Source organism: Salvelinus fontinalis, chromosome 27 (assembly GCF_029448725.1).
Source record: "Salvelinus fontinalis isolate EN_2023a chromosome 27, ASM2944872v1, whole genome shotgun sequence".
In the NCBI taxonomy this organism is placed as follows: Eukaryota; Metazoa; Chordata; class Actinopteri; order Salmoniformes; family Salmonidae; genus Salvelinus; species Salvelinus fontinalis.
Window position 1 is genome coordinate 18,969,357 of NC_074691.1, and position 14,230 is coordinate 18,983,586.

The 14,230-nt window shown below is 42.4% G+C and overlaps 1 protein-coding gene across 2 annotated transcripts; it reads left to right on the forward strand.

Moving 5' to 3' along the window:
* Positions 1-790: 790 nt before the first annotated feature.
* LOC129825234 (phospholipase ABHD3-like) lies at positions 791-7,798 on the forward strand. Of its 2 annotated transcripts, none has more exons than XM_055885153.1 (9): positions 791-1,738; positions 2,285-2,445; positions 2,594-2,776; positions 2,998-3,043; positions 3,306-3,418; positions 3,613-3,786; positions 3,948-3,996; positions 4,129-4,294; positions 5,326-7,798. In XM_055885153.1, the coding sequence occupies exons 1-9, from the start codon at positions 1,619-1,621 to the stop codon at positions 5,529-5,531; spliced, it is 1,218 nt and encodes a 405-aa protein (XP_055741128.1). In that variant the 5' UTR covers positions 791-1,618; the 3' UTR covers positions 5,532-7,798. The 2 variants fall into 2 exon arrangements, with proteins under 2 accessions (XP_055741128.1, XP_055741129.1); XM_055885154.1 differs by having other exon boundaries at positions 791-998.
* The last annotated feature ends 6,432 nt before the right edge of the window (positions 7,799-14,230 follow it).

Genomic DNA, 14,230 nt, shown 5'->3' on the forward strand with positions numbered 1-14,230 from the left:
CCTCAGCATCACTAATAAGCCTTCAATTCTTTGACCCTCTTTCCTACTGAACAACCTTTTGGCCTCAATCACTCTGCCTCCCTTCACATTTTCTTCAATATCATCTGTGGACATAGATATTGAGACCCCAGTGATGGCTCTCCTCAATCTAGCATATGCACCAGGGACATGGCTTTTAATCACCTTCCCCATTTTCAGAATCTTCTCTTTCTGAGCCTGGCTATCACACAATATTAACAATCTACCATTTCCAATGAACCAAGCTAATTTCACTTCACCTACTTTTCTCTACGGCATTAGTTAGTCAGATAGGGTGTAAGTGAGGCCCTGTGGTCTCATCAAACACTATCACCACTTTCCACTCCAACACATCATTACTCTTGCTTCCTGCCTTGGCCCTTAAGCTTTCTTTACTAGATGCTCCACTGCTTTCTGTATCATGATCTCTTCTTCCTGTTTTTCCACTACCGACCATTCACGTCCTTGAACCTCATCCTACCGCTCCATACCATCAACACTGACACCCATTTTGTTCTCAATCCAGCACAGCTGTTGCTTCACCAATTTTTTCTCCATTTCTTCCTCACTACTCGCCGCTATTTCCAACCTCTCGTCCCAATCGCCTCCTCTCCTCAATTATCTTTGACCTTTTTCAAAAGGAGGCGAGAGAGGACTGAGGAGAAAAAGTGCAGAAGTTTAGTAGTCTAATCGAGAAAAGGCCTGTCTCTCAATCCATATCCCACCCCAGCCCAACAGTTGGAGATATTGCATTAGCTAGCTAACTGCTGAGCTGCAACATAATGCCAAAGAAGAAGAACGGATGAGTCGACCAGGGCAGAGGTATAAAATAACGGTGCCGACCCGGAACTGAGTTGTTGCTTTTTATTCGATTGATAAAATTAAAATAAAAACGAATTCGTTGCAGAATTACCAAGTTTGACACGAAAAGAGGAGAAGATAACACCCGAAAGGCGCATCTTTAGATGTTTCTTGTCAAGGCAGGTTTACGGACAGCTATATTACTTGGAGGGTGCCCTAGTGACATTAGCTAGCTAGGCTATGTAACTGTTAGAGTGACGCCGACTGGCTATATGTTATTGTTAACGTTTAGTGTTTTTGTTTTGTGTATTCGTCTACGATTTTCGTTTACTGGGAGTAGTGAGCGAGTTTCTCTGGATGTAGGCTATACCAACGAGGTTTTCACCCAGGATCATCTTGCCAAAGCAGGCCAGAGTTGCTACTTTTTTTCATTTTTTTGTTGTTGCAGTCAGTCAGTAGGCTATCAGTGTTTGAGAATCTCCACCTAACTTCCCCACTTTTGATTGACGCTTGAAACATTGTTGACCTTCTGTCACAAGCTGCTAAAACGCGGACCCGGTTACTTTGTAACCTGAAGGGCATCTCATTGATAAGAAACAGTACGTATTTGTTCTGTAACTGCTGTGACAAAGTTTCGCTTTTGATATATTTTTTTTACTAGGCTTAACTCTTTATCAATAGGAACTCTGTAGCTAGTAAGATTCTAAACGCCCTCGGACTTCTGTACGTTGACATCCTGCCTCCTCAAATCCCCCCTGACGAGTGTGAGTTTGCATCCGTGTGTCATCACAGCACTGTCATGCTGCTGTCTCACTCCGACCTATGGAAAGTGTGTTTGGAGAACATCTACAGACCCTACACTGTGGTCCTCGCCACCATCACCGCAGCCCTGTACTACCTCTGGGGCCGTGAGGGCCAGGTCAGTCGCTCGGCCAGAGACTAGCTGCCTTCGGGGTACTGTCTCCTGGCTTTGAGAGCATGTGTCTCTGAGCTCCGTCTCATTTAACCTCTAGTATTTTACTCTTGAGTGCTTCATACCTCTATCTGCAGGCACTTGCATTATGTCCATCCCTCACCTTAGTTTTTAGAGCAGGTTGTAGGAACCAAATAAGTTAGCACCCAATATTGTATAGATATTGGACTTGATAGGCCTATTGGATATAAATTAGGCCTGCACCCTGTAAGATATGCTTTCATCCACTGTTCCCCAGCACCTTTTTCTCATATGTAGATTTTGTTCCATTGCCCAACAACTACAGCTTGCAGAATATATGTCCCACAGTGTGTGATTGTCTGTTTGGTTGCCTCTGCTTATTCCACACTGTTTTCACCCATTTCCATCTTCTCTTTCATTCTCCCTCTGTCTCTCACACCCACACTTACCCCTGTACACACCTTTGTTTAGTCCCTTTTGCTTAAACACACACATGCGCACATACCCATGTCCTCTCTCTCTCACCCTCAGACACCGGTCCTGGTGTGTAGCGATGCATTCCGTGTGTTCCTACAGAGGCACTGTCCCGTGGTGGCTGAGCCCTTCAGCCCTACTCCCTGGTGCTGGGGCGGCCGGCTGCAGACACTGGTCAGAGTACTCATCAAGTCCAGCCCCCAGGTCGACTACAGGAAGTAAAACAACCCAGAACCCACAACTTCCTTCCCTCCTCTCTACCTATAACCTCTCTAGTCATCTGGATATTGGGCCAACCTACTGTATACCATTTGAAACGGTATTCAGTTAAAAGACTAACCCTCCTGTCTCCTCCACTATCCTTAGTGAGTTGATCAGGACGGCTGATGGAGGTCAGATCTCTCTGGACTGGGTAGATAACGGGGACAGCGCTGCCTACCCAGAATGCTACTCTCGTCCCACAGTGCTCATCCTGCCGGGCCTCACAGGGAACAGTCGTCAGACCTACGTCCTCCACGCCGTCAGCCAAGCCACACGCCGCGGATACAGGTCAGCCTGAGAGGCCATGACCTTTCACTTTACCTGTCATGCTATATGGAATCCTTGGTTTAATCTCGAATAGGTACTTGTTGGTTCTGGACTAGATTGGTTTTAAAGTGCAGAATGGTAGCTTGACTCATCTCGATTTGAGAAACACCAACATGGGGCTCTTTGCCACTGTGCTGAGGTTTGGAATCTGAGATTAGATCTTTGTTTCTCTGTTTTCCCAGATGTGTGGTCTTCAACAATAGAGGGTTTGGAGGAGAAGAACTACTGGTAAATTTAGGGAATGCCTTTTAAGTGCACTATCATGCATTTTCCACCAGGGTCTGCCACAATGCAATTTTGCAAGCAGTTTGATAAGACACTATACTACTGTTCAAAGGTTACATTGCATACAAACATCAATAATGTAACATATGGTCTGTGCAGCGCTTGAGCCTAGTATTCTCATCCACATGTCAGCCCATGTCTTCTCTCCCAGTAGACTCTGATGATCCCAGTCCTGCCCCAGTAACCTACCCCTCCTCTCCCCCAGACCCCAGTGACCTTCTGTGCGGCGGACACCTCAGACCTGGAGCGGGTGGTCCTCCATGTCAGGGAACTCTTCCCACAAGCCCCTCTGCTGGGCACTGGCGTGTCTCTGGGAGGGTAAGTGCTTAGAAAGAAAGAAAAATACATAGAGGTTGTAACTGCTTCAGTCTGTTCATAGTGCATTTTGTGGCAAATAGTTTTTTTTCCCTCCCTCTATACACTCTTTCCCCCATCTTCTATCCTTCTCTTGTCTTTCTCTACTGCTCCTCCTGTCTTCTCCCTCACCCCTCCTATTCCTGACTGTATCACAGCATGCTCTTGTTGAACTACCTGGCTCGTAAGGGTAGTGAGGCAGGGCTTGTTGCCGGCCTCACAATGTCTGTCAGCTGGGACACGCTGGAGTCCTGTGCCTCGCTGGAACAACCAATCAACCGCCTGATCTTCAACCGACACCTCGCCAGCAACCTGTGCCAAGCCATTAATAGGTAAGACTGACTTGTTGTTTAGTTGTTGTGGTATCCATGTACGTGTTGCTGTGAATGTTGTTGCCATGGTTTTTGGCCTTTCAAAATGGAACAAGACCTGTCATTACTAGCCTTGGTGTGATTGCAACCCAAATATCTGTCTGTCTCTCACGTTCTCTCAGACACAGGAAGATGTTGGAGACTGTGGTGGATGTGGACCATGTACTAAAGGTAAGAACCAGTTTCATATGGTTTATCTATGAGTTTCCATATCATTGTGTGTAGAATGAGTGTATTAGTTGTGCGCTGGTGCCCTTTTTTTGATCTAACTCTCCCTACGCTCCTGTGTGTTTACCCTCTCAGGCACGTACTATCCGGGAGTTTGACGAGCGCTACACGTCGGTCATGTTTGGCTATAAGTCCTGTCTGGACTACTACCAGGAGGCCAGCCCAAACTACAAGCTTCCCAGGACGACAGTGCCCATTCTCTGCCTCAATGCGGCCGACGACCCCTTCTCCCCCAAACATGGTGGGTACTGCTTGGGTCAGAGGGAGATGGGATAGGGCCTGGGGTATAGATGGTAATTATTTAGATTTTGAAAGCAGCCCTTAACGTTGATCATATATACAAAGGTATGTGGACACCCCTTCAAATTAGTGGATTTGGCTATTTCAGGCACACCCGTTGCTGATAGGTGTATAAAATTGAGAACACAGCCATGCAATCTTCATAGACAAACATTGGCAGTAATATGGCCTTACTGAAGAGCTCAGTGACTTTCAACGTGGTACAGTCATAGGATGTCACCCCCCCCCGCCACCATGGGGCGCTCTGTTCACAGTGTTGATATCAGCAAACTGCTCCCCCACACAACGCCATACACGTGGTCTGCGGTTGTGAGGCCGGTTGGATGTACAGCGGCTTATGGTATAGAAATTATGGCAAGAACAGCTCAAATAAGCAAAGAGAAATGACAGTCCATCATTACTTTAAGATATGAAGGTCAGTCAATCTGGAACATTTCAAAAACTTTGAAAGTTTCTTCAAGTGCAGTCGCAAAAACCATCAAGTGTTATGATGAAACGGCTCTCATGAGGACCGCCACAGGAAAGGAAGACCAGATTACCTCTGCTGCGGAGGAAAAATTCATTAGTTAACTGCACCTCAGATTGCAGCCCAAATAAATGCTTCACAGAGTTCAAGTAACAGACGCATCTCATCATCAACTGTTCAGAGGAGACTGCGTGAATCAGGCCTTCATGGTCGAATTGCTGCAAAGAAACCACTACTAAAGGACATCAATAAGAAGAAACTTGCCTGGGCCAAGAAACACGAGCAATGGACAAAGACACGGCGGTAGAAATCAAAAATCTCAAATTTGGACTCCAGACCAAAGGAGAGAATTCCACCGGTCTAGCCTTGGTGTGATTGCAACCCAAATATCTGTCTGTCTCTCACGTTCTCTCAGACACAGGAAGATGTTGGTCTTCATCTGAATGCTTCAAACTGAAATTTTCCTCCTTCTGTCTCACTCCCTTTCTCTTCTTCTCTCTCTTCAGCTCTCCCGGTGGCCCTAGCCAAGCGCCTGCCTAACGTAGCGCTGTTGGTGACGTCCCACGGCGGACATATAGGCTACCTGGAGGGCCTTTACCCGCGTGGGGAGGGCTACATGGACCGCCTGTTCGGCCAGTTCATTCAGGCAGCCTTCGATCACCCTGGGGACATCAAAGGGGCCTGCAGCATCAAGGAAGAGCTTCTGGATTGACCTCAGACACCCTGGTCATGTGATTAGGTCCTGATTGTTCTGGGACTGACCGATTAGTCTCACCGGCACTACCACCCTCTCTTCTTTTTCATCTAAGGTGCTTATCCGTCGACCAATCAGACAGAGCTTAATGCAATAGACACTGACATCATGTAGGTAGGGACTTACAGACTGATGCCTTATAGTACTACACACAGAATGAGAATATCTGCTCTTAAAGCCAGTAACTCTTTATAAGTTTAGTGTTTCAAATGACTTACTGTTGAAATTAATCTGGCACACAAGCCGTCACCCTACTCTCCGAGGGTGTCTCGGGGTGAGTGGGATATGCAGAATGACACACCCATTTCACCACACACTGTACAGGTTACACACTTGTACATGTGTGAAACAAGACAAATATAAGCACCCGCTCCCTTTTTGACTTTTTGAATTTCACCCTTACTATTTCCTATGTCATAGACGATGTAAACAAGGACATGAATAGATCACTCGTATTCAGTCTTCAAAAAGACAAAGGGAAACAATAATTTAAAATATTTCCCCTTGATCTGATGTTTAGTTATGACTAAAGCAACTGATTATGTTTGAAGAATATACTTAGATTATCGCACAACACACAAATACTGGAAAAACTTGAATGGAAAGTTAATCTTTTAATCTTGTTTTTAAGCTACTTGGGTTTTATTCTCATATATATATATGGTTAAGTGATTGTAATAGTGGTTAGCATACACAATAAAATACATGGAAATGTCTATGTATAACGTACTGCAGTTAATAATTCTTTATCATGTTGGTCAAGTAAATTTCAATTTAGGAGATAATCGAAATTCCAGTTAAGTGGAAGTGCAATTTATTTTCAATTAGGATTTTTTTCATTGAATTGGAATTTTGATTCACGTCCAGGTTTGACTGAACTGAAATTGAATTTTGACATCATCTGGTTCCACCATAAAGAGAACAGATAAAATATTTTGAACATGAAGGAATGTTGTTATAAAATATACACAGTATGTATTACGTATCTGTGCAAAGGCTATATCAGATAATGTATAAAATGCAAGCTGTCTAAGACTTGCCTTAGCGTTGGTCGTATCTCAGCCCGGACAGTGTGTTTGACAAAGTAGTATTTTTATCATCAAAAATGTTGGAGATTGTTTTTGACTTTCTTGCAACATCCAAACCCAAGTTGGGAAGTCTATGATGAAGTTTTTCACAATTCCATTTCAAAACAATCTGGGGTTTCCCACACATTCCACAACACAGCTTAGTCCTGTATACGTTAATGTGCATGATATGACACAGAAAATCTATATCTTTATTTGTCTATAAAGTACTGTACACATTAGGCTAGACATGCTAAGGTAAAGGAGAGCAAATTGCTATCAGAAATGTCTGCTGGCTGTCCTCTCTTGGTTTACAAATACAAGTGTAAAACCCCTGATTGTTTCATTTGGACCAGTACCACTATACTAGCTATGCTATTTTAAATCCAGCCTATGTTTGATAATTATTCTTGTGATTTTTGGTTGTTTATTTGATTTGCAGTATTTTTTTCAACTGAGGATGTACACATAAAGCTCTGAGACTGCCTAAATTATAATCACATTTAAGATGCCGTGTAAGCTCTGACCTTTCCCAAGGACTAAACTATTTAATTCAATGTGGGTACTATGGGTGTGTGACAACTCAGTGGTTTAAACCTAGGGAAAGCTCACATTTGACTTTATTTCTTAGTTCTGGACGATTGTCTCACGCTTTGACTTGTTTGAAATTTGCACACAATTGTAAAAGTTTGAGTAAATCTGTTTTATGATTATGGACTATATTATACAGAATGTCTTGTGGTTATGTAACAGTTATCGGTAATATTGCACAATGCGTCTCATGACAATGGATCAACTATGTCTGTCTGTTTATCTTACTAAAGTAGTTACGGTAAAACAGGAAGATGATGTGATGTTTTAATGACGCTGCCATGACGATCACCAGCAGTACCCTCCTCTCGCATCACCACCCTTTTAACTAAAATACATACTTGTTATTACTCAGTAATAACATCCGCTGGCATAAGACGGCCTGGACCTTTGGGACGGCCCAACATACACTGACTGACCACTATACCTGCTGCACTGCAATGATAATGTGATGGCAATAATAATCTATTGTAACTTTTTTGTGAACTTCCCTTGTCCTTTTCTGTTGTTACCATGCCACTAATTTAAATATTTGATCTGTATTCCTTAATAAAAACACAAACAATTGTTTCTGTCAATATTCAGTCATGGGGGGCTTTCCCAGGTAAAGAGGATGTTAATTATTAATTTCCTAGACATATCTGACTTTATCTTAATCATTGCTGTAATTATCTCCAATAAGAGCAGAAATTCACCTTAGTTTGTTTTGTTGTCTTTATTATACCACTGTGTCGATCTCAGTGGTAAAACTAAGAACTGTTATTATTGGTGCTCCAGGTCTAAACCTCTCATCTTGGAGCCATACTCAGGTCATTAATGTAGTTACATGTAGAAATTGATTAACAGGATGGGTATCAATAATTAACTTAAGACAATAAAAATCCCCACTCACAATGTGAACCCTTCAGCCTCATTTAGATTACTTTAATGATGCTGGGCTGGAAAAGATCCAATGGTTGCACAGTGGCTTTGTGTGGAAACAGCAGCTGATGAAGTAGGGGGAGATTTTTCCACCTCTTGTTTTCCTCTCGGCATAAATCTAATCTGTTTATTGTACGACAAACGCACATTTCTGCTGGTTGAAACTGGTGGTTGAAAGTCACTTGTGGTGTTTTTTGTAAGTTTGACTCTTCTATCACTCCCATCTTTAAAACCTGCTCTGGCACATTTTAGTGCTGATACAATGTGGATATTAATCTGTTTTAGCCCACATGAAAAAACACTACAATTTACTATACAATACTACAGTGCTTTTATAGAATTGTATAGTAAACTGTACAGTGGTATATTGTAGAATAATATACTACACACCATAGGTTTCCACGGGGGAAATCATGTATTAGTTAAATAAAAAGTCCCTGGAGGTCAGGGATCTCCCAGATTGCCTATGACCTGTTCTTATGCTATGGCAAAATGTGTAGAATTGCAAGAAATTATCTTTAAAGGTGGACTTTGGAAACAAAAATCTTTTCATTCCTCCTCTTTCTCTGTAGCCAGTTTGTTAGCTAAACTAGCCAGTTGTAGCTAGCCAGTAACTCCTCCAGTATGTGTTGGCGTCATTTCACCGGATTTGTTTTTGATGGACGCTGAGAACGGTAAGCACAGTCCAGTGTTTACAGATTTCTTTAAATTATGACCTATAATTAATTACAATATGAGTGGAATAGTTTTCCTTCAAAAACATTTTAGTTAAAACCATCTTTTGATATAGTCCTTAAATGTTTTGCTTGTCAGCAATCAAGTTTTCAAGATGTATAACTTTCAAAATACAGAAATACAGCTGGTATGATGCATTTTGCATCACATAAGGCTGCGTTATGCATCATACCGGCTCTATTTCTCTATTGTGAAAGTTATTTATCTTGAAAACTTGATTGCTGACATGCAAAAAAGATGTGGAACTATATCAGCAATGGACCAAATAAACAAACACCAAGTTTATTTTTAGTGTAAAGTACTTAAGGAAAAATACATTTTGAGTTATCTGTACTTTACTATTTTTCTTTTTGACAACTTTTACCTTTACTTCACTACATTCCTAAAGACAATAATATACTTTTTACTCCATACATTTACCCTGACACCCAAAAGTACTTGTTACATTTTGAATGCTTAGCAGGTCAAGAAAAAGGTTCAATTCACACACTTATCAAGAGAACATCCCTGGTCCTCCCTACTGCCCCTGATCTGGTGGACTCACTAAACACAAACGCTTCGTTTGTCAGTTATGGCTATCTGTAAATAAATAAAAAACAAGAATACTGCCATCTGGTTTTCTTAATATAAGGAATTTTAAATGATTTATACTTTTAATTTTACTTTTGATACTTAAGTTTTAGCAATTACATTTACTTTTGATACTTAAGTATATTTAAAACCAAATACTTTAAAACTATAGTTACACAGGTAGAATTTTATTGGGTGACTTTCAATTTTACTTGAGTCATTTTCAGTTAAGATATCTTTACTTTTACTCAAATATGACAATTGGGTACTTTTTCACCACTAGTTGGAGATCATTTAACTTATCGTTCCACTTACATTGTGTTTTCAAAATCGCCCTCATATACAGTTGAAGTCGGAAGTTTACATACACCTTAGCCAAATACATTTAAACTCAGTTTTTCCACAGTTCCTGACATTTAATCCTAGTAACAATTCCCTGTCTTAGGTCAGTTAGGATTACCACTTTATTTTAAGAATGTAAAATGTCAGAATAATAGTAGAGAGAATGATTTATTTCACCTTTTATTTCATTCATCAAATTCCCAGTGGGTCAGAAGTTTATATACACTCAACTAGTATTTGGTAGCATTGCCTTTAAATTGTTTAACTGGGGCAAACATTTTGGGAAGCCTTCCACAAGCTTCCCGCAATATGTTGGGTGAATTTTGGCCCATTCCTCCTGACAGAGCTGGTGTAACTGAGTCAGGTTTGTAGGCCTCCTTGTTCGCACACACTTTTTCAGTTCTGCCCACAAATTTTCTAAAGGATTGAGGTCAGGGCTTTGTGGCCACCCCAATACCTTGACTTTGTTGTTCTTAAGCCATTTTGCCACAACTTTGGAAGTATGCTTGGGGTTATTGTCCATTTGGAAGACCCATTTGCGACCAAGCTTTAACTTCCTGACTGATGTCTTGAGATGTTGCTTCAATATATCCACATAATTTTCCTCCCTCATGATGCCACCTATTTTGTGAAGTACACCAGTCCCTCCTGCAGCAGCAACATGATGCTGCCATCCCCGTGCTTCATGATTGGGATGGTGTTCTTCGGCTTGCAAGCATCCCCCTTTTTCCTCCAAACATAATTATGGTCACTATTGTAACGGCTTTCGTCTTCCTCCTCGTCAGAGGAGGAGAAGTTAGAAGGATCGGAGGACCAATGTGCAGCGTGGTAATTGTTTAATAAAAAGTGAACACTCAAAATACAAAAAACAACAAATGTGAAAAACCGAAACAGTTCTGTCTGGTGCAGACACACGAAGACTGAAGACAACCACCCACAAAACCCAACACAAAACAGGCTACCTAAATATGGTTCCCAATCAGAGACAACACAAAACACCTGCCTCTGATTGAGAACCATATCAGGCCAAACACAGAAATAGGAAAACATAGAAATACACACATAGACTGGCCACCCCAACTCACGCCCTGACCATACTAAATAAAGACAAAACAAAGGAAATAAAGGTGAGAACGTGACAACTATGGCCAAACAGTTCTATTTTTGTTTCATCAGACCAGAGGACAATTCTCCAAAAAGTACGATCTTTGTCCCCATGTGCAGTTGCAAACCATAGTCTGACTTTTTATGGCGGTTTTGAAGCAGTGGCTTCTTCCTTGCTGAGTGGCCTTTCAGGTTATGTCGATACAGGACTCGCTTTACTGTGTTTATAGATACTTTCATACCGGTTTCCTCCAGCATCTTCACAAGGTCTGGGATTGATTTTCACTTTTCGCATCAAAGAACGGTCATCTACATTTACATTACATTTAAGTCATTTAGCAGACGCTCTTATCCAGAGCGACTTACAAATTGGTGCATTCACCTTATGACATCCAGTGGAACAGCCACTTTACAACAGTGCATCTAAATCTTTTAAGGGGGGGGGGGGGGGGGGGGTCAGAAGGATTACTTTATCCTATCCTAGGTATTCCTTAAAGAGGTGGGGTTTCAGGTGTCTCCGGAAGGTGGTGATTGACTCCGCTGTCCTGGCGTCGTGAGGGAGTTTGTTCCACCACTGGGGGGCCAGAGCAGCGAACAGTTTTGACTGGGCTGAGCGGGAACTGTACTTCCTCAGTGGTAGGGAGGCGAGCATCTCTGAGCGGTATGATGGCTGCGTGGTCCCATGGTGTTTATACTTGCGTACTATTGTTTGTACAGATGAGCGCGGTACCTTCAGGCTTTTGGAAATTGCTCCCAAGGATGAACTAGACTTGTGGAGGTCTACAATTTTTTTCAGAGGTCTTGGCTGATTTCTTTTGATTTTCCCATGATGTCAAGCAAAGAGGCACTGAGTTTGAAGGTAGGCCTTGAAATACATCCACAGGTACACCTCCAATTGACTCAAATGTATGTCAATTAGCCTATCAGAACATTCTAAAGCCATGACATAATTTTCTGGAATTTTACAAGCTGTTTAAAGGCACAGTCAACTTAGTGTATGCAAACTTCTAACACACTGGAATTGTGATACTGTGAATTATAAGTGAAATATTCTGTCTGTTAACAATTATTGGAAAAATGACTTGTGTCATGCACAAAGTAGATGTCCTAACCGTCTTGCCAAAACTATAGTTTGTTAACAAGAAATTTGTAGAGTGGTTGAATAACGAGTTTTAGTGACTCCAATCTAAGTGTATGTAAACTTCCGACTTCAACTGTACCCCTCAAAATACCCATCAAGAGAGGCATAATAAGTCATGTCAAACTGGGTAGAATTGCAGGAAAAGTTTCAAAAAGATTTTCTGGGGAGGACCCCTTGGAACCTCATCTACTGTTTGTACCCCACAATATCTACACCACAATTTATCCCTTCCTACACACTGTAGTATCCCTCGATCATGTGTAGTACTTACTATAGAATATTGTGGTGTACCGTAGGATACTATAGTAAATCATACAGTAATGTCTGCAAAAACACTATAGTCCGCAAAAACACCACACTTTTTTTGTGTGTGTACTTTTAACCCCTTTTCATGATAGCCAATTGGTAGTTACAGACTTGTCCCATCACTGTAACTCCTGTACGGACTGGGGAGAGGCGAAGGTTGAGAGCTATGCCTCCTCCGAAACACAACCCTGCAAGCCGCACTGCTTCTTGACACACTGCTCGCTTAACTGGGCCAATTGTGCGCTGACTCATGGGTCTCCCGGTCACGGCCGACTGTGACACTTCCTGGGATCAACCTATCACTATCCCAGAAACCCTAGACCCACTCCAATTTGCATAACGCCCAAACAGATCCACAGATAATGCAATCTCTATTGTACTCCACACTGCCCTTTCCCACCTGGACAAAAGGAACACCATCGTGAGAATGCTATTCATTGACTACAGCTCAGCGTTCAACACCAAAGTACCCTCAAAGCTCATCACTAAGCTCAGGATCCTGGGACTAAACACCTCCCTCTGCAACTGGATCCTGGACTTCCTGACGGGCCGTCCCCAGGTGGTGAGGGTAGGTAGCAACACATCCGCCACGCTGATCCTCAACACTGGAGCCCTTCAGGGGTGCGTGCTCAGTCCCCTCCTGTACTCCCTGTTCACCCATGACTGCGTGGTCAGGCACAACTCCAACACCATCGTTAAGTTTGCAGACGACACAACATTGGTTCTACAGCTGCACCATCAAGAGCATCCTGACTGGTTGCATCACTGCCTGGTATGGCAACTGCTCGACCTCCGACCGCAAGGCACTACAGAGGCCCAGTACGGCCCAGTACATCACTGGGGCTAAGCTGCCTGCCATCCAGAACCTCTACACCAGGCGGTGTCAGAGGAAGGCCCTAAAAATTCTCAAAGACCCCAGTCATAGAATGTTCTCTCTATTACCGCATGGCAAGCGGTACCAGAGCGTTCTCAACAGTTTTTACTCCCAAGCCATAAGACAGATATAACAAGTAATCAAATGGCTACCCGGACTATTTGCATTGCCCGCCCCCCCCCCCACACCCCTCTTTTACGCTGCTGCTACTCTCTGTTTATCTTATATGCATAGTCACTTTAACTATACATTCATAACATACTCCTTTAATTAGCCCGACTAACCGGTGCCCCCACACATTGGCTACCCGGACTATCTGCATTGTGTCCCGCCACCCACCACCCGCCAACCCCTCTTTTACGCTACCGCCACTTTCTGGTTATCATATATGCATAGTCACTTTAATCATACCTACATGTACATACTACCTCAATTAGCCCGACTAATTGGTGCCTGTATATAGCCTCTCTACTGCATATAGCCTCGCTACTGTTATTTTTCACTGTCTTTTTACTGTTGTTTTTATTTCTTTACATATCTATTGTTCACCTAATACCATTTTTTAACTTAAAAATCGCACTGTTTGTTTGTGCCTGTAAGTAAGCATTTCACTGTAAGTTGTACACCTGTTGTATTCGGAGCACGTGACAAATACATTTTGATTTGATTTGATTATCGTATACAGTACTAGTTTTGTTTTAGTACAGTATTTATACTATAGTTACTTGTAAATACTACAGTATACTGCAGTAAAATCCACAAAAACACTACAGTAATTACTATAGTATTTATACCATAGTATACTATAGTATTTTTTTCATGTGGGAACCACTCTCACATCCCCTGTGTCAAGGACTGTGTATTCATGGGTGTTTTGAAGGAGTATGAGGAGTATCCCTTTCTCCTTCATCCCCCTGTTCCACACTCCTCTGCCCTCCCTAATTTCCCCCCTTCACCTCCATCTTCTTTTTCCCTGGCCCTCTTTACATCCACCTCCCTGAGTCTC

Bases quoted from the DNA above. Each gene is read 5' to 3' on its own strand.
- LOC129825234 (XM_055885153.1), top strand. From the start codon at position 1,619: ATGCTGCTGTCTCACTCCGACCTATGGAAAGTGTGTTTGGAGAACATC. The intron at 3,997-4,128 runs GTAAGAACCAGT...TTACCCTCTCAG, and splicing joins ATGTGGACCATGTACTAAAG to GCACGTACTATCCGGGAGTT. The intron at 4,295-5,325 runs GTGGGTACTGCT...CTCTCTCTTCAG, and splicing joins CCCCTTCTCCCCCAAACATG to CTCTCCCGGTGGCCCTAGCC.